The sequence below is a fragment of the Sciurus carolinensis genome, chromosome 3 (assembly GCF_902686445.1).
Source record: "Sciurus carolinensis chromosome 3, mSciCar1.2, whole genome shotgun sequence".
Classification (NCBI taxonomy): Eukaryota; Metazoa; Chordata; class Mammalia; order Rodentia; family Sciuridae; genus Sciurus; species Sciurus carolinensis.
In genome coordinates, this window is record NC_062215.1 from 62,396,493 (window position 1) to 62,421,835 (window position 25,343).

General features: G+C 38.3%; 1 protein-coding gene across 3 annotated transcripts in view; it reads right to left on the minus strand.

The window, feature by feature from the left end:
- Vps53 (VPS53 subunit of GARP complex) overlaps positions 1-25,343 on the minus strand; it is a 157,127-nt gene that overhangs the window by 94,721 nt on the left and 37,063 nt on the right. For all 3 annotated transcript variants that reach the window (XM_047547064.1, XM_047547063.1, XM_047547062.1), the window contains exons 5-7: positions 12,194-12,280; positions 8,883-8,998; positions 7,051-7,170 (exon numbers count right to left, since the gene is read on the minus strand). In XM_047547064.1, the coding sequence (XP_047403020.1) occupies positions 7,051-7,170; positions 8,883-8,998; positions 12,194-12,196 (239 nt within the window). In that variant the 5' untranslated portion in view covers positions 12,197-12,280. The remainder of the gene's footprint in view (positions 1-7,050; positions 7,171-8,882; positions 8,999-12,193; positions 12,281-25,343) is intronic.

Sequence of the window (25,343 nt, forward strand, 5' to 3'; positions counted from 1 at the left end):
GTAAGGTGGTATCTCACTGTAGTTTTGATTTGCATTTCCCTAATGATTAGAGATTCTGAACTAATTATCTCATGTGCTTTTGGCCATTTGTATATCTTCTTTGGAGACATCTCTATTCTAGTCGTTTGCTTATTAAAAAAAAATTTTTTTAAGTTGTAGCTGGACACAATACCTTTATTTTACTCATTTATTTTTATGTGGTGCTGAGGACTGAACCCAGTGCCTCACATGTGCTAGGCAAGTGCTCTGCCTCTGAGCTACGTACAGCCCAAGCCCTTTTGCTCATTTTTTAATCAGGTTGTTTTTGTGTTGTTGAGTTTTGAGAATTCTCTGTATATTCTAGAGTTCTGTCTGATAAAGGATTTGTGAACATTTTCTCCTGTTGTGTGGGTTGCTTTTTTACTCTGTTGATAGTGTCCTTTGATGCACAAATTTTTAAAAAAATTTTATGAAATCCATTTTATTTTTTCTTTTGCTGCCTCTGCCTTTTGTGTCATTATCAAGAAATCATTATCAAATCCAGTGTTGTGAAGAAGTGCTCTAAATTTTCTTCTGATAATTTTATAGTTTCATGTCTTACATTTAAGTCATAGATTCATTTTTAAATATTTTTATTAATTATTGATGAACCTTTATTTATTTGTATGCAGTGCTGAGAATCAAACTCAGTGCCTCACACATGCTAGGCAAGTGCTCTACCACTAAGCCACGATCCCAGCCCCCACAGATCCATTTTGAGTGAATTTTGTATATGGGCTAGCTTATATGGTCCAACTTTAATCTCAGGCATGTTAATATCCAGCTTTCCCTGCACTATTAGTTGAAAACACTATTTTTTCCTCATTGAATAGTCTTGGCAACCTTACCATATCACTATGCTGCTTTTTACAAATACAGTTCTGTTATATCATATTCCTTCCGTACAACCAACTGGCAGCCCACTCCTAAACACAACTCCTTCCAAGGTTCTTATCTTTTCCAGGCTATGCTATTCTCCTAATCTATACCTCTTATACATATAATCCATTACACTTTTATAAAATATAAATGAGATCATGTCCCTTTCTGCTTACAAGTTTTCATTGTCCACAAAATAAATTCTTTAGAAAGACATATAAACTCTGACCCTATCTATCTATCTATCTAGTCAAAGTACCATGATGATGTCTTTTCCCACCCCCACCACTTCTTATCTTGGTGGTAAGATCCTCCTTCTAAGAGTCACATTAAAATTGAACTCTTCTATGACACCCACCCTCAGTCCCTGCTTCACTCTATCAATTCCTCTTCTAAGATCCTATATACTTTCTCTAGCACATACTAGTTGCATATGTGCTGTACTAGAATTTTCTATTGGTGTCTTTCTTCTCCATACAAAAATGGTGAACTCTTTGAGGGCAGAAAGTTTGTATTTTTTTTTTTTTTTCAATCGTGGTGCCTTTAGTACCCCAGCACAAGACCTATAATATACAAGGTACATAGTAAAGGTCTGGAAGGTAGAAGAAGGAAAGAAAGAATGAATGGGGAAAAAGGATCAACTTCAGATCATCATGAGAGAAGGGGTAGGTAACACTGCCTTTCTTCTCCTCACCACCCACTAAGCAAGTCTGCTTTCTCCGTCAGAGCTTCCTTCTCTCTTGCAGTTCATAAAGTCCTGTTCGTGGGCTTTCTTGGCTGCTTCACATTTCCAGTCTGATAAGGCAATCAGCCAACTCTACGTGTGATGGGTTAGGAAGGATGAGGGAAAGGGTGGTGATTTCCCCAGCACTCTGCCAAACTCTATTCTGACATTCCTTAGTAACTCCTTGGCATTTCCACTATGAGATGGCACACTGAGCACATGCTGCAACCTCCCCTTCCTGCTTTGAATCCTTAGAAATTATGAAAATATCTGAATAAAAATCCAGAACCAGGCAAGAGAAGAAGTGGTAAACTAGACACTCTGAAGACTTCCTGGTGGGACAAGATTAAAGACAAACATTAATGCCTAATGACGCTTCTCAAAAATGAAAGACAGGAAGGTGGTGGATACCAGGAGGAGCAGGGGGTCGGGAGGCAACCTCCAGCAGCATATGCTGGACTCCTGCAATAAGAGTATCTAAGCCAGTGTCCACGTCTGCATCCTCACCCTGAATTCTTAGTGAGGCTCTGGGTGTGGGCCCTTGGGTGTGAGAACCTCAGCAGTGGCCACAGGGGCTGATAACATCCAAGAATAGGGAGCCTCCAAAACCAGAGGATCAGCACCTGGTACACCCACCTGGCAGCCTGCAGTTCCTGCCCCACCTCACCTTATAAGAGCCATCTGTTGTACAATTGAGCAGAACAGCACACCCAACTTCTCCTCCCCTATTAGGTGGCGGTAAAAGCATTCCTCTTTAGACTAACAGAGAATGTCAAAAATAAAAATGAGCCTTTTGTTAAGAATCACCACATATTTAAAGAATGCTAACACCAAGAAGAGAGTTACTATACAGATCAGGTAATTCAGAGATTTCAGAGACATATAATTTATGTTATCTGGGATATTTAAGAGGATATATCCATGAAAAAAGAACCAGCTAGATATCCTAGAAATTAAAAAGCTTTATTATTAAATTTAAAAAGTCAATAGCTGGGACAAATAGCAGGTTAGGAACAATAAAGAATAAATTAAAACAGGAAGACTGAGTTGAGAAATTCAGAAAGCAGCCTCAAAGAGCAAAAAGCTGGAAAGTAGTATATATCCACTACACTACACAAACACACATAAAAATAATATGGCAGCAAATTCAGAAGTTCCAACATTCATGTAATAGGAATTCTACAAGGAGAGAATAGCAAGAACAAATCACAAAGACTACTCAAAGAAAAGGACAAAAGAGAACAATTCTTAGAACTTAGGAAACTCCTGTCCCCCCAGGCCTCTCATAGTGTCCCACACCAGAGCGAACTGGCCCTGAACCACTGTCTGGCCTCTGCCTCTAGGCTGCTGGGTTGCACAGTGGGAAAAGTAAAAAAAATTAAATAAAGAAATGTATAAGTCTTTAGATTAAGCATATTTAAAAAAAAACAGTGCAACAGAAATGAAAAGAACTGTGTCCTAATAAAATTCCCCAATCTTCCTAGCCCTAAATCTCAAATGCATCCAGAGCACGAGAAAACCCAACAAAAATAGGTCATCTTATAAAGGTGTAAGAATCAGATTGACTTCACATTTTAGCAAGCAATGACAAATATCAAAAAGTACAATAGCTAAAAAGCAGAAACAATCCAAATGTTCACTAACAGGCGAATGGATAAACAAAATCTGGTATAGAAATATAACAGAATATTGACCTTAGAAAGGAAAGGAATTAATGCATGCTAGAACTAGGATGAACCTTGAAAACATCATATTCAGTGATGGACACAAAAGGACAAATCTTGTTTGAGTCCACTTATATAAGACGGCAGCAGGCAAATTTACAGAAAGTAGAATAAGAACTGTGGAAAGGAAGAAATGGGAATTGACGTTTAATAAGTACATAGTCTGGGATGATGAAAAAATTCTATAAATGGATAGTGGCAATGGTTAGACAATAATATAAATGTATTTAATGCCATTGCACTATACTCTTAAAATAGTTAAAATGGTAAATTTTATGTTACATATATTTACCACAATGTTAAAAATTTTAAAAAGTCAAACATCTAAGTATCATAGAAGAAACTGAAAGGACAAAGATCTGCATCTAAAATAGGTAATATACTCAAATGATTTTATAGGCAAGATCTACCCAGATCTGACAGAAGATTATTATCCAGAATATATAATGAATTCCTGCTCATCAGTCAGGTATGGTGGTGCATGCCTACAATCCAAGCTACTTAGGAAGCTGAGGGAAGAGGATCACAAGTTCGAGAGCAACTTGGGCATCTCAGCAAGACCCTATCTCAAAATAAAATGGAGAATATCATGCTAAGCGAAATAAGCCAATCCCAAAAAACCAAGGGCCAAATGTTTTCCCTGATAAGTGGATGATGATATATAATGGGGGTGGGGGGTGAGAGAAGAATGGAGGAACTTTAGATTACGTAGAGGGAAATGAGAGGGATGGGTATGAAAAATGGTGGAATGAGACAGACATCATTACCTTATGTACATGTATGATTACATGAATAGTATATGAATCTACATCATGCACAACCATTGAAACGAAAAGATGTACCCCATTTGGGTACAAAGAATCAAAATGCAGTCTAAAAAAATAATACAAAAAAAATTTTACATTAAATTAAATTTTAAAAAAAGAGGGGTGAGAATGTAGTCAGTGATTGCTTAGCATGTATGAAGTCCTGGGTTCAATCCCCAGTACCATAAAAGAAAAAAAAAAAAAAAAAAAAAGGAAGAAGAAAAAGAATAATTACTAAAAATCAGTACTAAGAATGTGATAAATAATTTAAAAGACAAATGGGCCAAGGACATAAACAGACACTTCACCAACAAATGTAAATGACCAGTAATCAAATGGAAAGAATATTAGTCTTACAACTAACCAAGGAAATGAAAAGTAGCAGAATTAGATACCATTTTTCTTTCATCAGATTGATAAAAATGAAAATGGACAGTATCAAATGTTGAAAGTATAGGGAAATAAGCAGTCATGTCCTTACAGATGGTACTATAAAAATATAGAGTTTTTTTGGGGGGAAAAATGGGTAGTGTTATCATAATCTTAAATGTATATAACCCTGTGACTCAGAATCTATCCTAAAGAATACTTGAATATACATGAAAGGAAGTATATTTTAAAAGTTAGGAAAAATCTAGTTACATGAAAATAGTTAATCTGTGGAATGTTATAGTCTGGAATTCCATGCACAGAATGAGATAGATCTATACATATTAATGTGGGGGGAAAAAACTAAAACACACTGTTAGGTTGAAAATGAAAAGCAGGTTTCAGAACAAAGCATGTAGTATAAAGGCATCTACTTAAAAAAAAAATCAAGTAAATGAATAAATAAAAATCTGGAGGGCCAGGTATAGTGGTATCTGCCTGTAGTCCCAGCGACTTAGAACATTGAATCAGGACAATCATTTGAGCCCAGGAAGTTGAGGCCAGTCTGGATCACATAGCGAGACTGTCTCAGAAAAAGAAAAAAAAGCCAGGTGCAGTGGCGCACGCCTGTAATCCCAGCAGCTTGGGAGGCTGAGGCAGGAGGATCAAGAGTTCAAAGCTAGCCTCAGCAAAGGAGAGGCACTAAGCAACTCAGTGAGACCCTGTCTCTAAATAAAATACAAAATAGGGCTGGGGATGTGGCTCAGTGGGTAGAGGGCTTGCCTCACATGCACAAGGCCCTGGGTTCAATCCCTAGTACTACAAAAAGCAGGGGCGGTTGAGGATGTAGCTCAGTGATAGAGCACCCCTGGGTTCAGTCCCCAAAATAAAAAAACAAAAATTAAAAAAATAATCCCAGGGACTGGGGAGATAGCTCAGTCGGTAGAGTGCTTGCCTCGCAAGCACAAGGCCCTGAGTTCGATCCCCAGCACCACAAAAAAAAAAAAAAAAAAAAAAAAATTCCCAGAGGGATATGCATTACATTCACAATATTCATTATCTATAGGAAGAGTAATTGGGATTTGAGGTACAGTTAAAGGAAGCTTAAATCTCATCTGTATATTTGACTTTTTTAAAATGAAAGAGAATGTACATATGAATTACTTGTATAATTAAACATAAAGAAATTTAGGAAAAAGGAAGTCTGGCCAGGACAGTGACACATGCCTATAATTTGAGAATCTCAGTATGCTGAGGTAGGAAGATTGCAAATTTGAGGCTAGCCTCAGTAACTTAGAAAGAACCTGTCTCAAAATAAAAAAATAAAAATAGCTGGGGATGTAGCTCAATGGTAAAACACCCCTGGTTCAATCACCAATATTAAAAAAAGAAAAAAAAGTCTGCTGCAGTAAGGACTTACTAAGAAAGATAGCTGAATATGATGTTGCTGCTAAGGAATGTCCCTTCATTTCTTCTTTGCTGCAAGGAAGGTTAGGATTTGTCAATCACCATCATCTTTTCCTTCTTAGTGTTTCTCCAGTAGAAAAGGCAATGAATTAGCCACCCCTCACCCTCCTTTAGAATTCTCATCTTTCTTTGCTATAAGCATCTGCCCTTCTTTTTGTTGGATCTGTATCAGTTGAGATTAAAACTCAACAGTGGTAGGAATGAAAGAATAAAGTTAGAGAGAAAGTCATAATTTTGTCACATCTGAAGTTCTAGTGGCATATTTTTTAAAGATTGTCACAGCAGGGTTGGGGAGTAGAGCACTTACCAGGCAGAAGTGAGGCCATGGGTTTGATCCCAAGCAATAACAACAACAAAAAAGGGTTGCCCAGTCATACATCCCACCCTACATGCTCTTTTACCAACATGACTGCAACGCTTCTCCCATCCCAGGGGTAGGGGAAGAATTCTTTCCTCTTGAATCTTGAGAGCATTATGACTATAGCAGAAGTGATGCTATGTGGCTTCCAAGGCTAAGTTCTCTTGGGATGCCCATTCTTGGAATCTAGACACCTTACCATGAAGAAGCCCAAGCAGCCCATAGAGGACAGCAGGGATCCCAGTCCACTTCCCAGGTGAGCTCCCAGCTAACAGTGAGCATCAATGTACCAGCCATGGTTCCTTCAAATCCCTCTTCTGCTGCCTCAGTTGATACTGCATGGAGCACAGAGTCCTCACTGAGCCAGGCCAAGTTGCATGAGCAAAATAATTGTTTCAAGACAACAAGTTTTGTGATTTTTTTGATGATCTGTTACAAGAAAATAACTGGGACAGTTTCCTTCACAAATTATAGACAACTAAGAATTTTGCATATATACAACAGCAACTATCTGACACAGGTAGCTCAGAAGACATTGTAAGAGGTGTTATGAGGGATCCCAGCATCACACAGATTTAGACTATTTAACATCTGAGGTTACTTCATACAATAAGATTCAACCAGGAGCATGCAGAGCTCAATGCTTAAGCACTTCCTACACCATCTTTTCTCAAACAAGGACTGTTTTCTTCAGTGACATTTTACCTTTCAGAAAGCTGCCGTATCTGTGGAATTCCCATATACTTGTGGAAGTGTTCCAGAACATTCATTACACCCTGAAGGAGATTAGCAACTTCTCCATACTGCCTGCGCCTGGTCATGGCTCTGCAAAGAAATAAGAAGTTGAAAACTCTTTTAAAAAAACAACAAAAAACCATTAAGGACACAAGATACAGATATGGACCAACTTGCTCTAGCTCTAAAATACACATCAACTCAATTTAATCAACATTTTCCAAATGCTAGATATGTATGGTGCTGTGTTCTAGGTGAGAAAAAAATAAGACCTGGCCCAAATCCTCAAGGTGACATCATTTGATAAGGGAGAGAGTCAAATACCCATGAAACTAATTGCTAGATTAAATAGAAATTCAAGTCACATGCTACAGGTGGTACAAAAATGTGGGAGTGATGGATTCTCACTGCGTGGTGGGAGGAGAATCTTGGCAGGCTTCAATCTGGATTTGCATTGAGTATTATAGGAGAACAGAGAACAGAGGTAGAGATGTTACTGTCTGAGGATTGTAGTATATGGACAAACGAAACTATCTTTTCAGGATACACATTTACATACATTTAACATTTACATGTTAAATCTGTAGGTTTTAAGCCAATATAAGCAACTCTGTGTTGGAGATGTCTACTTTCCTACTGCTATGGTTAATGAAGCTTACATAAAAGATGCAGATAAAAATCAACAGTAAGGCACAAGGAAGTACAAACTATTAGATCTAAATTTTTCATTAGGGTTGGGCTTTTACACTAAGTGTATAATTTATGATTTCCCTTCAGAGGCATTTGAAAAGACAGGCTCAAATTCAAGTCGAGGTGCTATGTTGCCACTACTGGACACTTGAAGGAAGGAATATCACAGACTGTTCCTTCAGTCATGTTGACTTGTTCCCTGGTTGATCACTCCTTGCATGAGAATAGACCAGGGACTCCCAGAAGCCCAGGTAACACCCAGGAGTGCTCTGAAGGAGTCTGCTCTCTCCTCCCCTTTCCTTCCATGCATTCCTTTATTCCCACCATCCCAAGATTTTGGATAACATTTTTGTGAAGAGGCTCTTTCTCTCCTTTGTGAAATTACACTGAGGCTGGGACAGGGGGAATTCTCAGCCTGATACAGACCATAGAAGTAAACTGAAATGCTAGTGAAGGAGACTTTGGATTGTTCCTTTGCAGTAAATAACCAGTTCCTATTTTTAATATTATTTTTAACGTACTTATGTATCATTCCCTCTATAAGCCAAACAGGAAGCTATTGTCTTTGGAAAAATAAAAAAAGTGAGCCCCAGATACTCAGGAGGCTGAAGCAGGAAGATTACTTGAGTCCATGAGTTTAAGACCAACCTGGGCAACACAGTGAGATTCCATTTTTAAATAAATAAATAAATAAATAAAATGGGTTGAATGATACATCAAAGATCTGTTCCCAAAGGTCTTAGGTGACAGACAGTGCAACCCAGCCCAAACCAGCAGGAAAACTTGCCAAAGCAGAGGCTGTTGGGAGTGATTTGGGACCTGAATCACCTTGTCTGCCATAATGGTATAGCTCTACCTCACGTGAATGATCCCTATTCTTGGAATCATTCTCATGTTCTTTCTAGGTCCCCCTCAGATTCACCTGTACCTCACTTTTTTGTAAAATTTTGAACACCAGAAGGTGTAAAGCAGAAAATGGTGACTGAACACAGGGCAGAAAGTAGGGCAGGATGGTAAGCCTTCCCAGATGGGAAAAGAATAAACCTATGAAGCCATTTTCTTTATGTGATGGGTTTCTTGTGGGTCCAAAAGAGAAAGTCTACATGGCTTACTCGAGGGAATCCACACCACCTGCCAACATGTGCAGGTGGTTTAGCGTCGTGATTGAGGTGGTCAGGTGGCGTTTGGCATGATCTAACTGCTTGATATCACGGGTGATTTCTTTGACCTGAATATTAAAAAACAACAGAAGAGAAAGGAGGAATGTTAAGAAAGTTGTCAACACTTCTGTGAACAGTTCCACAAGAAAATAATGCAAATGAAGTAATAGTCCTGGAGAAATTATAAGCATCCTCACAATTCAAAGTCAAAATAATTTCTAATCTGTCTCTTTAAATTTATTTTGTCATTTCTTCAGACTTTATCCAGGGTTATAAAACCCCTCAGTGGATCAAACAACATTACCCTATGTAAATTTATGATTACACAAATGGTATGCCTTTATGCCATGTACAAACAGAGAAACAACATGTATCCCATTTGTTTACAATAAAAAAAAAAACCCTCAGTGGTGAGAAAGAAATGAATTTTATGTGTGACCCTAAAAAAATGACTCTAAGAGCTTATAGGGTGCAAGAGCCATGTCCAGCACATCTTCTCTTGCATAAGTTCAAAAAAGTGTGACTTCTGCCACTGCAGTTACTGGGTTCAACACAATATGGAAAGTATTAGTTAGTTTTACTGAGATGGTCTTTACTAATGGAATTAGGATTTATTGTGTGGTCTGCAGGAAAAAAAAAAGTCTTTCAAATCTCATACTGAACTCCTGTATCATGAGCTTAACATGGAACATTGTAAGAGAAGAGGGGCTTCAGGGAGTGAGAAGGCAATCTGGGGAATAAAAGTCTAAGAGTGCAACTCCAGCAGGCCCAAGAGAACGTGAGACTCCATCTGGAAATGCAAGTGTATGTCAGTCACTGGAAAAGTGGATTCAACAGAAAAGTTGGAAAAGTCCTCTAATTTTACCGACACCTAGATGAACTCTTTGACTAAATCAAGGCCATGATGACCAAGAAACTTTCTTAACAGTTTCTTATTGATTTCCTAGCTTCTGTGACACCTGAAAGGGAGGACCCTGGATACCAGGCACAAATACTCTAGCCACTGGATACATACACCTTTCTTTTAAGTATAAAATCCAGTAGTGAGTTAAGTTCATGTGCCCTGATTTTTCAAAGTCTTACCACCCTGGATGACCTGCACAGTTCACTCATGCCCACAAACCTATAAGCTTGACCTAGAACTTAGCAGTGAAAAGTCTCTCTCCTGGGTAATTCCCCATTAGTCCTGACTTTTTCCCATAACCTTTAGACCATCCAACTACTTCTATTTCTGTTTGGGGTTGGGGGAGGAAAAGAAGAAGGAAAAAGTTAAGAACTCCCTACCACTTTACTGAATAATTCACCTTGAGGTTAAAAAAAAAAAAAAAAAAAAAAAAAAAAGAAGTCAGAAGTGGCATAATAAACTGAAAATAGGAGTTTGGGCCTGTAATCTGATTGCCCACTTAAAACAATGAAACCATCATTCTATTTCACACACACACACACACACACACACACACACACACACAATCACTGCTCCTATTTCTGGGTTCCTTAGCTGCAATCCTAACATTAGGGACTTTAACTGCTGTGTTGAAAGCCATGACTCTGTCAGTATGCCTTCTCATTCTCAACACCATTCATCAACCATTAAATCCTGTATATTCTTCCTCTGCCTAATCTCAGGAATCTATCCCTTCCTTTCTCACTGCTCTCACCAGAGCTGGCCAGTCTCTGCATTCCCAGGATCTCCCTTATTCCCACCACATGTCCTGTGCTGCTTTAGACAAACTGAACTACATTTTATTCCCTAAACAAAACCCTTATTGGTAGAGCAAGGGTGCTCAGGTGAAACTTACGTGAGATGATTGTGCAAAACAGATTATCCAGAGTTAGTTTACTTTGACTGTTATCCATGGGCATCCAAACAGGACCTGTTAGGTTTTAGAGTCGGACAGATCTAGGGCTAAATCCCAGCTCTACCACTGACAACTCTGTGTCACAGGCCAAGTTTCTTAGTCTTACCAAGTCTAGGTTTTCTATTCTATAAAATGGGTAATCATAAAATAATAATGATAATGAAACCTATTCCATAAGGTGGCAGCAAGAGCTAAGTTAGATTGCTCGTAAAAAGGATGTGGCACCATGCTTGGCACCTTAAAAGAACTCAACAGGGGCTGGGATTGTGGCTCAGTGGTAGAGCCTGGCACGTGTGAGGCACTGGGTTCGATCCCCAGCACCACATAAAAAAAAAAAAAAAAAACTAAATAAACAAAATAAAGGTATTGTGTCTATCTACAACTAAAAATATTAAAAGACAAACAAACAAACAAAAAAAAAAACTCAACAAATACCAGTTCTTTCCTCATTCCTTCCTCTTCTTCCCTTTAGCAAAGCACTGTTCAGGGAAGCAAACTGCTTTAAAATAAGACATCTAATAACTTCAGATGCAGCTTACTTGAATGACATGTCATTGCATTGTCCCTGTCTGGAAGAGGAAGTATAGTCTAGAATAGCAGATTAGAATCATAAGATGATTGATGAGCAAAAAATCTGTATAATAAACTCTAGCAAAAGTCACATCTGACATGTCACCTAATAATCACACTTTAACAGCCCCTGGTAGTTCATCCTTGGGAAAGGACCATAATCCAAATTCCTAGTACTCTAGTCAGTGCTCTACATATACTTAATTCTCACAACAACCCTGTGACATAGATGCTGTCATTCTTATTTTATGGTTGAAGAAACTGAAATTCAGATGCATATTACTTAAAATTTCAATTCAGGAGCTAGTGCATTTCAGTGTCTCCATGGAGTACCAGTAGGTGACTGCTGGATCTCTGGTCAGCAGAATGGCCTTCTGAATACATCTCAAAGGACCACAAATTTGAGGAACAAGAACTTAATCAAAACCACATGTATGGATACTGGGCAGGGTGCAGCTCATCTCCCATATCCAGGACCAGTTTTAGTGTGATACTAAGTTACATATCATGTATCTTGATTTAGAAATATGTGATATGAACAAATGTTAGAAAAAAGCATACAAAATGACTAGGAAACTATTTGGGGGGAAAAGAAGAAAACTTTTCCTATTCAAATATGAGACTGCAAACGTAGTGCAGAAAGGACAGTGAGTCACTCTTGTCTAGTGGCTCCCCTTGAGTCAGTCCGGAATGCACTCACAGGGACTTGCCTGAAAGATGTGGATGACTGCGGCTGGCAGGAAGTGGGGGAAAAAGCCCATAAATTACCATGACTGGGAGAGAAGTTAACTTCCTCTGTGGATGTAAAAAATTTAGGAAGAAATCTAAACTCACCATTTGCTCCGATTTTTCTGCTTTGTCTTTGATATCTTTGATTTTGCCGAAGAGTTGTTGAATAGCTTTCTGGGCCTCTTCAAGTGCCTACAGTGAGAGAAATAAGTGAAAAACAAGAAGCAACACAAGACAGCACCAGTCACTACATTATAATCAATTCCAGCCTCAAAAGAAAATTATCATAAAGTCATCTAGATTCACTATACATATGCTGACAATTTTACTGTAACAAAAGAGTAGTGAAATATAGTCTAGCATTTAAATACAGGCAAATACTTGGAACTCTTACCAATCTGCATCATAAAGTTTTAATTCAAAAACTAAGCCATTTTGCTCTATCTTGGTGATTACTATACATGCTTTTGATGACAATTAACAGGACATGTACATCTATGGTATTTGGTTGTGTGTGCACGCACACGTGTGAGTATAGTAACCTTCAAAACCTATAAAGAGACAGAGACAGCTCTAAGTTAGGGGTAAGGAAAGCTCTGGATTTGAAAAGTTCCAAGAGACGGTGTCTGTCTTCAAAAAAATCAGCACTGTGTATGGGGGCTCCAGTACTGTAGCAAACTTTGAAGACATCTATAGTGTTGCACTTGAAAAACCAATGAAATGAAGTCAGAAAGGTACACTTCAAAAGTGAGCCAAATGTGTCTATGGAAATTAAAACCTTTAAACATGGATGATGCATATTAAAACTAATGACAACCTACTATCTTTTTTGAGTAGAGACAGCAACAGGAGGGGAGTTGGGAGGGTGTTGTGCTACACACCTGTTGAACACATGCACTGCTCTGAATCATGACTAAGGGTGACCTACAGCTGAAGTGAGTTCAGCTCTGAGTTCAGCTCGGCAGCTGGAGCCAGCCACATCAGGCAGCATTTCATTCACTCCTTCACCCATCCAATAAGTATATACTGAATATGTCCCATATACCAGAGAAGGGAAGAGAAGGCAAGACAAGAAGGCTGGGGGTTGAGCCCTCAGGCATTAACATTGGGAAGTCAAGAAGAAAAGAAGGGAACACAAATGCAAGCGAAAATTCATGAGAAACATGAAAGAAAAGCAAGGAAAATGATGCTACAGAGGCCAAATGAAAGTGTTTAAGGGAGGAAAAGAGTGATCATGTCTTATGTTGTGGAAAATTCATGCAAGATTGAGACAGAGAATTGCCCCTGAACTCAACAAGGAAGCTGCCTGCTGATGACCTTGATAAGCAGTTGCAGTGCAGTGCAGGAGGAAGTGCAGAGTGACAAGATGGAGCCAGCCATTCAGAGCCAGGGCCAGCAAATGATGACCCACAGGTCAAATCCAGTCTGCTATTTGTTTTTGTAAATAATGTGGTTTCTTTTGCGGGGGTGAGGGATGGCCTAATTCATTCATTCAGGTATTATCTATGGCTACTTTTCACCCTAAAATGACAGTGAGGATGGCTGCCACAGAGACCCTACAAGTTACAGAAAAAGTCTTCTGATGCCCGGTATAAACTATTTTTTTCAACAAGTTTTTTTGCTGTGAGAAAACAAGAAAATGGGGTAATAGATGGAGTAAAGGAATTTTTCTTCAGTACTGGGGACTGAACACAGGGCTTTGCTCATGCTAGGCAAGTGCTCTAACACTGAGCTACCAGCCCTAAAGGGAGTAATTTTTAAAGATAAGAGATGCTTGTAAATGTCTGTTATATAAATCAATAAAAAAGAAACTGATTGCAGGAGGAACAATGGAATAATTTTAGAAGGACTTTTTAATAAAGTTCTTTCATTGTCTAAAGTATAAGGATTAGCTGTCTAACAGGGTTATATAATCCTTTAAAGTGTACACCAAGGAAGTGAATGGCTTTCTAATGTGCCCGATAGGTAAGGCACTCATTCATTCTGGTTTAGCCAGGATAATCACAGTGGATGACCACTGGTTCAGTATAATTATTAACAACTCCCTCTCACTGTCAAAAGCGACTCTGGTAATAAGCTATATGGTCACTTTACCTACAGCATCTAGCTGAAGCTATAAGCACAGCTGGAATTCCACAAATTTTTGCTGACTGAATAAAAATACTGCCAGGCATGGTGGTATATGCTGTAATCCCAGCTACTTAGGAGGCTGAGGCAGGAAGATTGTAAGTTGGAGGCTAGCCTAGTCAACTTAGTGAGACCCTGTTTCGGAATACATTTTTAAAATAACTGGGGGTGTAGTTCAGTGGTAGAGTGCTTGTCTAGCTTGTACAAAGCCTTAGGTTCAATCTTCAGAACTGAAAGAAAAAAAATGAGCCAATCATACAATTGGCAATGCCGAGATTGCTGCTCTGTATGAAGTGGACTGACATCCATCATTCCTCCTAACTTCAGGTGCAATTACAAACAGTAGGTCAAAATCACAGCATCACACTTTTTATTTTTTAATAAATTATCTATTTATTTTATAATATAAATTTATATTATCTATTTTGCTAATATATAGTCTAACTCCCTAGATGCTGCTAGGGGGTCAGTAAATTCTAAATCCACTGAACACTTCTAAAAATTGTTGGGTTATATGAAAAAGTACCACAGAGGTCTTACAGGCAAATGACCACTAGAAAAGATTGATCTTGGGCATGGCTTGCATGAAATTCTATGATGTTGCATGTCATGTCATGTTACAGTGAAGTGCTGATGGGATTCTAGCCAAACACCCTAAACACATGACATTCTGCCAGGAAGGCAAAAAGGGCTAAGGTCTATACTTAAATCTAAGTCTGAACAAGGATGCCTTCTTTCCTCAGAGAAAGAGTTCTATCTCTACTCTCCCCTTATTCTTAATCTGGCATCCTACCATAATTGTCTCCACTGAAAAAAGCACTTTTTTCCTCCAGCAAACAAGTAAGACTCACACAATCTTACATTTCATCATCTTCAAGAAAGATAAATGTGGTCTGCCAGATTTTTTTCAGGCTGGAATACTTTTGCTTTTCATAATAATGTACTAAAGTTGGTGAAATTTAATATAATTCATTTTCCAGAGTCAAAAGGTTCCTCTGAAGTATTCACTCTATCAAGAAAGTCCATTCTCAATATACACCCTAATATTTGATATCTAACCTCTAATAATCAATAAGAGAGAAGAGCATTTTGTAATTGGAAGAATCACAAGAACTATAAAAGGATTTTATTTTTAAAAAATACTAAAATACTTTTACTACCTGGGTAATCAGAAAATGTGCTGAAATACTGACTCTGGCATTGTCCCTAGACACTCTTTAAAATAAAATGTAGCTACTTTTCCATTCTAAACTGAATGTAGACTAAAAACAAAACTGATCACCTCAAAATGTCTGCTTTCAATCCACTCTGAGTTTCTCCCTCTACCCAGAGTCTCTGAATTGGGCACGGAAGCATGGCTGCAGACTGTATCTGAGGGTGTTATTAGGCAGCACTTTCTATAGTTTGCCCTCTTTGGTAACTCAAAAGTCTGTAATCAGGAGGCACAAAGCAACCCACTGAGCTAGCCTCTAAGACTCAACAAAACCTTTTATAGTTCTTGTGATTCTTCCAATTACAAAATGCTCTTCTCTCTGTTATTGATTATTAGAGGTTAGATATCAAATATTAGGGTGTGTATTGAGAATGGACTTTCTTGATAGAGTGAATACTTCAGAGGAACCTTTTTGACTCTGGAAAATGAATTATATTATATTTCACCAACTGTAGTACATTATTATGAAAAGCTGTTTTTTCTGGGTATCATTAAGTGTAACCATTACTCTTAATTTCCCTTGCCTCCTAAAGGAGACTCTGAACAGTCTCCCAAAGCTACACTAGATCATGCTCACAGAAGATAAGCAGTATTGGATCTGTACAGGTTCTACTGTTTTCTTCTCCCCTCCCACTTCTTTTCTTTCTTTCTTTTCTTTTTTTTTTTTTTTTTTAAAGACCTGTTGTTAGCCACCTGTGTAGATAGAGGGGCTCTAAACCAACAGAAATGCTTTAAGAAACAGACATTGCCTCTGGCCTTAAAATGCATCTAATTTTGCAGTTTGCTCTATCAGAGATTATATTGCCTTTATTCTGTGAGTCCACAGGCAGTCTTTCAGAGATTTTAAACTGAGATCCTATTTGTCACCACTGCAGGAAGGAGGAAAGGTTGTTCATTTTCAGAAGAACTAGTATGGCTTTAGACTGTTTTATGAAAAAACAGATGCTAAATTCAAGGTTACCAGGAAGAAAATTAAAAATTTTCTTTTTCTTTTTCTTTTTGGCGGTGCTGGGGATTGAACCCAAGGCCTTGTATTTGCGAGGCAAGTACTTTACCAACTGAGCTATATCCCCAGCCCCAAAATTTTCAACCACTCTGTTATCATTTCTATTTTCCACCTTCCCATCTACCTGCTGGTTCTTTTCTATTTATTGCATGGAAAAACAACACATCATATTAGTTAAAAGCAAGAGCTTTTGAGCCAGCACACTGGGATTTGAGGTTTGGCCTTGCCATTGAATAGAATGATCTCTGTCAAGTCACTAACTCTCTAGAGGGACTGTTTTATAATTTCTAGAACAGAAATAACATCACCTATCTCAAAGACATTTTTTTAGGAAGGAACACAGGGTTAGGAAGTGAACACCTTTAGAATTGTTGGCCCTATACTATTCCCTTCCCCTGCCAATCTTTTCTCATCATGTTCTTATAGAGTCCATTGTCCAAAGGGCAGATGAGGTCCAAGCTGTGCCAATCAGAGTTTCCTGTAATATTTCCAAAACTGGAATTGGGAAAGAGGGTTCATCTCTCTGGTGGTGGGAGCTCCGATCTGTGAGACTGAGTTATAAAGCAATAAGGTTCCCCAGGAAGGGGAGGAGGCTGGTCTCCAGGGAGAGATGCAGTCCACAAAGAGACATGGACATAGCTGATATGGAGCACTGCTTCATTCTTGGGTTGCTTAATGAGTTCAGTTGAGACACTCCTCTTCCCACAGCCAGACTGTTCAACTTCCTTCAAATCAAGACACGATTGTTTCCAAAGACATGATTATTGTTTCCAAATAATCCCTCTTTTTGTTTAGGATATTTATTTACGGTACTGAAGATTTAACCCAGGGATGCTTTACCACTGAGACACATCCCCAACCCTTTTTTGTTTTTTATTCTGAGACAGGGTCTCACTAAGTTGCTTAGAGCCTTACTGAGTTGCTAAGGCTGGCCTTGAACTCATGATCCTCCTAGCTCAGCTTCACAGGTTGCTGGGATTACAGACATGTGCCACTGCACCCAGCTGCTTAGGACATTTAAATTGGCATTTTTTTTTTCTTGCAACCAAGAGAATTCTGAGTACATAAAGCACAATGCTCCAGGATTCACCAAATGGCAGTGATTAATATTATTACCAGATCTCTCACATAGAATGAAATATTTCATGTGAGACGATCCCTCTAAGATTCAAAAGTTGTTGACCCATCTATTTATAAATGAGCTTTATAAATAAAATGGTAAAGTTCATTCAGAAGAATGGCTCATAAATCAGAAGAATGGCTTCTTCAAACCATGTTGAAAACCAAAGATGGTCCAGAAAAGTTTAAATCTTTTGCTCATTCCCCCAATAGAGAATGAATACCTACTAAGTGCACTTGTGCTAGATACCGAAGAACAAGATGGCTACACAGGGGACCTGTTTTTAAAGAAGGTGTAAGGAAACATGTAAAAAATATAATTAACTATAAGATGAGAATAATACAAAGAGATATAAATTAAGAATCATTCTACATCCTTTGGTGAGTCAAGAGAATAGTCAAGAGAGCAGAAACACTGATGAGGTCTACCACATCTGATGAGCCCTAAACAGAGGTGCTGATGGCATCCAACTGAAGGTACACAACTAGGGCTAAGTAGCCTCTCTTTATAAAAAGTTCCTTCTGATGCTGCTGGCCACCCCAGCATTACTGTGAGCTGTTGCTATAGAAACAGAGCATCTGCAGCTGGAGCAGCAATAGTATCAATGCAGCCTGCTCCCACAATGATGCCAAACAGTAGGAGAGGCTTCAGTATTCTCACAGCCATGGATGGCAGCACGTGTAAAACACCATGCCTCCCTGTATCCTAGAACACGCCAGGTACCTTCTAGGTCTGGCAGCCCCAGTCAGATGCCAGATGGGTGCCTATCAGAGGAGAATCATTGGTGGAAACACTAATTCTTCCATAGCCCATTCTGAAACCCTGGGTATAAAGGGGCTTTATTTAAAGCACAGATTTCTTTCCAAGTTTATGAACCAAAAGAATGTAAGGAGCAAAGGGAGTAATTCTCACCTTATTTGTTAAAATGCTCTGTTCCACATAAGTTACTTTTATTTACTATTTCTGTAAACCACGTCCACCGAAAATGTGAACCAAAAAGCTCATTTTTTATTGTTTTTAGGAGACAAGCCAGAATTTAAATCACAAAATGAGGTTGGGAGACACATTCAGCCATGCCCAAACAAGACTAAACATTTATATTTTAAAGTTCTGCTTATATCTGTTATCACCCATAGCTAAAACACACTCGCCCTGAAATAGCTGGGAGTGATGGAGGCATCCATGCACAGTTCCCTTGCTGAAGCGTAACCCAGGTGGAGTGTGTTTAAAGCAGAAACTCCACATGGCAAAAGAGGAGGAAATATTTAAGCAAAGGCTCGGCTGCTTTTGCTGAATAAAAGGTACAGAAATCCAATACTGGGAAGTGGGGCATATTTAAGGAACAACTTGTCCAAGTTTAACAAAGGACTACTTCCCACAAATAGCTAAGCCTCCCAACTGCCAACTTTGAGGTTACTTACTTCATTCTAATTCCCCACATCTTACTATTACTTCTAATTTTAGTCACTTACTCTCATCTATATTATGGGTCTTCATTCAGGAGAAAACACCCTTTTGTGGTGTTATCTGAATATTCCTCAGCTAATTTTTAGAGATACCTTCTGTACCAATGTCCTGTTGGCTATGGGATCCCCTTGAGGTTTTCTCTGCAGGATCTGATCTCTTCCTATTTCACTTATTCTCTTCAGGATCTCAATGGTTCCTGTATTTGTTGAACCACAAGTATGCAGTGGACACAATTCTCTTTGCACAGTTTTGCTTCTTTCAGTCTGGTTTCTTCATTATGCTGAGAGAGACCCAGCTAGTAAGGCTAAGGTCACTGCCATTATTTGGATTCCCTTGTGAATCAGTTAATTTTTCAGGTTCTACAGTGAGGAAAAAAGTGGCTCTCAAATCTGCTTATAAATGTTTGTCACTGTTTAATAAGAGATTTTGATGTGGATAAGTATGCTGCATACTGGGAGAATTAGAAAACCTGTGATTTGTGATTAATTCACTAAGTGTGACTTTGGACAAGTCACATAACATACTCTCTGGGCCTATTTCTTCATCTACAACATGAGAAGAATAATTGTACATAGCCTAATTCACATCTTTGCAAGTATAAAGTTAAATTACATATGTAACAATATTTGGGAGAATGTAAGGTAAACATTTATACATTAGTATAAATGTAGTATAATAAAACAATTAGTATTATAGTCCAGACAAATAACTCAAAATGTATGTTCTGCAAAAACAACTCAAAATGTATCTTTGCTTACAGTGAATCAATCACAAAAAGACATATTAGCCTTAGCCAGTTGCAGTGGCACATGCCTATAAACCCTATAAACTCAGGAAGCTGACATAGGAGGATCACAAGTTTGAGGTCAGCCTCAGCACCTTAATGAGACTCTGTCTCAAAACAAAATTCAAAAGGCTGGGGATGTAGCTCAGTGGTGGAACATCTCTGGGTTCAATTCCCAGTGTGGAAAAACAACTACAACAAGAAACATATTAGCCTTACAACAGTACATTCTTAATTCTAGAGATCTGGGAAACTCTAAGGTCAACAAATGGTACTGGAACCTGTGCATGAGATACTGATTTAGTTACCAGAATCTCCTAACATTGGAATCTCTAAGTATTCAGTGAAATAAAGAAAAAGTACAGATTTTTTAACTTAAGCAGTACTTGGCCTAAATTATAATGATGTTTTATCACAGGAGTAACTAAGCTATCCTTTTATGTGAATGGGAACAAAGTTCAAGTAGAATGAGACAAGGGTGAGTAATTAGGTCTGATTTGGATTAAACACTACTTAATTCACCTCTTCTTCCACTTTATAAAAGATAATACTGAACCATCAAATTTATTCATCAGTAGAAACATCTGCAGAAGAAATGTCTCCCTTCTAATCATGAGCTGTTATAAAAGTGACACTCATATATTCTGCCTAACATCTATGTTCTAGGTATTATATCTAGAGATGAACTCAGCATCAGTTCAGAGTCAACAATACAGCAGGGAAATAGAAATCAGAATCCTGGCACATGACCCAATACTATGTGGAAGACTGTAAGTTTCTCATGCACTTTAAAGTTTTAATCGAGATGACTACAAAACACCAAACCAGAACAGACTAAAAAAGCATTATCCTTGGTTTTGCAAAATTAATCTCCTTCCAGAGGAGACCTGGGAGTCCAATTAGAGCAAAGGAAATTTTATAGCTTTATTACAGACTCCTGAAAATAGGGAGTTATTAATGGAAACGCTGACAGAACAACCACAGTACTGAATTCATGCTGTTTAAAATACTATATTTCCATGGATAAAAGAGGGAAGAGGAAAAGGGAGGCTAACCTCTTACATGAAGACAGAGTTTCAAATTCCCATCTACCATTCTAACATATCTGAATGACTTCTTGTGTCAAGGACTTGAAACCCAGGAAAGTTTTGCCCTGTCAGCAGAAATACTGCAATTTTTCTAATGCACAAACTCCAACTGAGGATGGAATTTTCCTTACAAAATCTCTGACTACCAGCAATCAAAAGCAAGAGTGACCTGGGTAACAGCCAGAGCAGTTACAGTAGTGATGAATGGCATTTTCCTCTTTAGATGTTAAGACTCCAGTTAAAACTTGTGACTGCCATTAACATGGAAACAAGGAGATGGCAAAAATTATGCTTGACCTTCCTTTCCTGGCTCCTAAAGAGTGCCAATTTATATGGATATGGCTCAAAAGAATAATAAATTTTAGTGTTCCTTCTTGGAACACTATTTTACTAAAACTATTTTCAATAATCCTGTTACAGACAATTGGGACTTACATTTCTAAGGACAGGAAGGAAACAGTCCAACTGCTGGACTTGCAACTAAATAAAAGAAAAATTCAGAGTAATTTTATTTGGTGTGGGGACACTATCTCTGTTAACAGGCACCGAACACTAATGTTAAAGTCTCTATAGCTTATCTGAAACACATAGTCTGTATGGATTAAATAAAGACAAAGTAGGAAGCAGGCTTATGTTAAGGCATTCTGTGTCTACTCAAAAAGATAAACTTATTAAAGTTCAGAAAAATACAGAAACAATATTTACAAAGAGATTAAATGGTTTTTCAATTTTTTGTTTCTTTCATTTTTTTTCTTTTGTTGTTGTTTGGCACCAAGGATTGAACTCAGGGGCACTTTACCACTGAGTCACTCCCCAGTTCCCTTTTTAAAATATTTTATTTAGAGACAGGGTCTCACTGAGTTGCTTAAGGCCTAAATTGCTGAGGTTGGTTTTGAACTCACCATCCTCCTGCCTTAGCCTCCTGAGCCGCTGAGATTATAGGCATGAGCCACAGAAGATTAAATATTAAAATGACTAAAATTTACCACATGATCCAGCAATTCCACATCTAGGTATTCAGTGAAAAGAACTGAAGGTAGGCACTCAAATACATTTATAACTAATGTTCACAATAGCCGAAAGGTGGAAACAACCCACAGGCCCATAAATAGATGGAATAACAAAATGCAGTAAATCCAAAAAACATATAATATTCTGCAGTCATAAAAAGGAATGATGTTATGATACACACTACAACATGGATGAACCTTGAGGCCATAATAAGGGAAGGATGCTAGAAATAAAAGGTCAAATATTGCTGAACTCCATTTATATAAAATACATAGAAGAACTGGCAAATTCATAGGGATAAAAGGTAGGTTAGAGGTTATGGAAGGCTGGGGAAACTGTTGCTTAATGTTTACAGTTTCTGTCTGGGATGATAAAAATTTCAGAAACAGAAGCAGTGACAATTGCCCAATACTGTGAATGTAATTAATGCCATCAAATAAAGATGGTTAAAATGGTAAATTTATGCTATCTATATTTTATGCAATTTTTTAAAATTTAATAATGTAGTATAACAAGACACTGAATAATATACTTAAAACAGATTCAGATTATACTGTAGAGTTATATCTCAATAAAACTATTAAAATGTGTTCCCAATTTTGTGCATCCAGGTTAAAAAAAAGCCATATTTAATAAATGAAAAAGCAAAAAATATGCCGTATTTAGCAAATGAAGTTGAATATATAAGTTCTTAGATAAAATAAAAACTATATTCAAAGACTATTATAAAAATAACAAAAAAAAAAAATCAGTCGTCTCCACCCACTGAGCCTTGTCACCAGAAGTGGTAGGTAGAGGTACAAATACCACAGGGGTGCACGGCAGGCACACGTAAGCATCCAGCACTTTAGCCCCAAGGCAGTCATGATCAAGGTCCCCATGTTTTAAAATGCAGGAAAATAGGCAAAGTCTTCAGAGATAAGTGTACTCTTTAGTGTTCCTATCTTCAAATAACATAATAAAGTATTAAAAGAAATTCAAAGTGGCACATACCTTAATCCCAAAGACTCAGGAGGCTGAGGCAGGGGGATCAGAAGTTCAAAGCCAGCCTCAGCAAAAGTGAGGTACTAAGAATCTCAGTGAGTCCCTGTCTCTAAATAAAATACAAATTAGGGCTGGGAATGTGGCTCAGTGGTCCAGTGCCCCTGAGTTCAATCCCCGGAAACCACCCCCGCAAAGAAGACATGGAAGAAAGGAGAATATTAAGGATAAAGGTATAAAGCAATGAATTGAAAGAGGAAAAGAGTAGAGTTGATAAATAAATCTAAGTACAAATCTTTTGAAAAGGCCTAAAGAAATTCTGGCCAGTTTAATCCAAGGGGTGGGGAGGAAATACATTATGAATGCAAAGAAAATATAAGCAGAGATTTAGAAAGGATGACTAAACTTAAACATCTGAGTGAAATTATTTTCAAGAATCTACACTTACTGAAATTGATTCAATAAATGGGAGATGTAAAGAGGGCAGTGTACTGAGGCAATAAGGAGGCTCTAATTAGTGGGAACAAGCAAACTTGGAGGTGCTTGAAAGCAGGGCAATCAGGATGGAAAGGTGAGGATCTGGTGGAAAAGTTATGGGACTTGACAAATGCCTGGATGCACAAACTTGGGAACACAGAATTCTACTGGCTTACATCATAACCAGCAGTAGCAGCAGCAGCAGCATTATTACTGCTACTTACTAAGTATGAGTGAGCTTGACATTGTGCCTGGTGTCTAAAGTATCATAACTCTAATTCTCACCACCTTGGAGTAGTATTATTATCTCCATGGCACAGGTGAAGAATCTGAGGCTCTGAGAAGTTAGGTCACTTGTCCAAGGTAACACAGACAGAAAACAGTAGAGCCCAAATTCAAACTGCAAAATTTTTCACTTGACTAGGCTGCCCTCTGATGTTATATTAATGACAATGTTCAATCGCCTCAATCCTTTTAGAATTTAAATAAAATGTTCAGTCTTTCATTGTGTATACAGGGGAGAGAAGATAAGCAGACTCTTTATAGGTTGTCTAAAAATGAGGAATTTTAGAAGACAAGTAGTAAAGAGCTCCAAATGGACAGCGGATGTGTGTCTGCCAAAAAAGCACTATCAAACAAAGTTTACTGCCTAACAATTTTTAAAATGCATTATAGGACTAGATTAAGAAGTTATAATTAGTATAAGAAATTGGTGGAATGAGACAGACATCATTACCCTATGTACATGTATGATTACACGAATGGTATGAATCTACATCGTGTACAACCGTAGAAACGAAATGATGTACCCCATTTGTGTACAATGAATCAAAATGTAGTCTGTAAAAAATTAAAAGAACAATTAAAAAAAAAAGCACTATCAAGGTTCACAGTGCGACAGCAGAATGAAGCATGGTGGTCAGACTGAACCCAGTCACATGACTGTGCTAAACAGTGAGCATAGATTTTAACAGTCCTTGCCTCAACTACAGTCAGTAGTAGCACTCTAGAAGTGGGCAAAACAGAACATTCACTTGGTTTCAATTTGTCAAATAAAGACCTCTGCACCAGACATAAGAAATCTGGCTAGGGAATGGTGGTGAGGCCCAATAAAAACCAGGGGCACTGTTCCTGCAGGAGGCTGAGATCTGAGCTGACTCCAGGGCTGCCCACCAGCCCCAGTGCTCTCTGCACTGCCAGGTCATGACCAGATCTTAGCAATTTCTCAATTTCTGAAGTTTAGTGTTGTTTGAAGGTATTCTAAGAGGTACAATATGAAGGAGGAGGAGGAGGAAGAGGAGGAGGAGGAGATTTGGGGGAGGGGGAGGAGGGGGAGGAGAGAAAAGAAAAAGACCAAAAAAAATTAGAAAGAAACAAGCTGGGTGTGGTGATACACACCTGTAGTCCCAACTACTCTGGAGGCTAAGGCAAGAGGAACACTTGAGTCTAGGAGTTCAAGGCCAGCCTGCGCAACACAGGGAGCCCCCCACCAACCCCGTCCCGTTCCCTATCCTATCCCTGCCCCAGAAAAGAAAAAAAGAAACAACCAACCAAAAAAAGTCTGATCATTTTCAACCATGAATGGGAAAATGTGAACTTATGCTTTAAAAACCCAGCCATTTTCAAGATAGTATGTTCTAGGAGGAAAAAGTAAGTGGCAATCCTTTTTCTTTTTTCCCCCAAACTATGGTACTTTTAAGACTTTTCAATCCCTGGCACCACGGGGGGGGGGGGGAAGACTAATGCCTCTATTTTCTTTAATTTTCATCAATCAGTGGACTTCATTTTATTCCCAAGAGAGGATGAAAGAAAGGATACATTTAAAGTGATGGAGGGTAAAAATACAAACCCTCCCATGAGTCAGCTGACAACAATGAATTCAAAATCCCACATGGTGAAGATGATGCTATGCTGTGAAGTCCCATCACCCACCTAGTTGAGAGCTGGAGAATGCTATTTTTATTCTAATGCTTGAATTAGA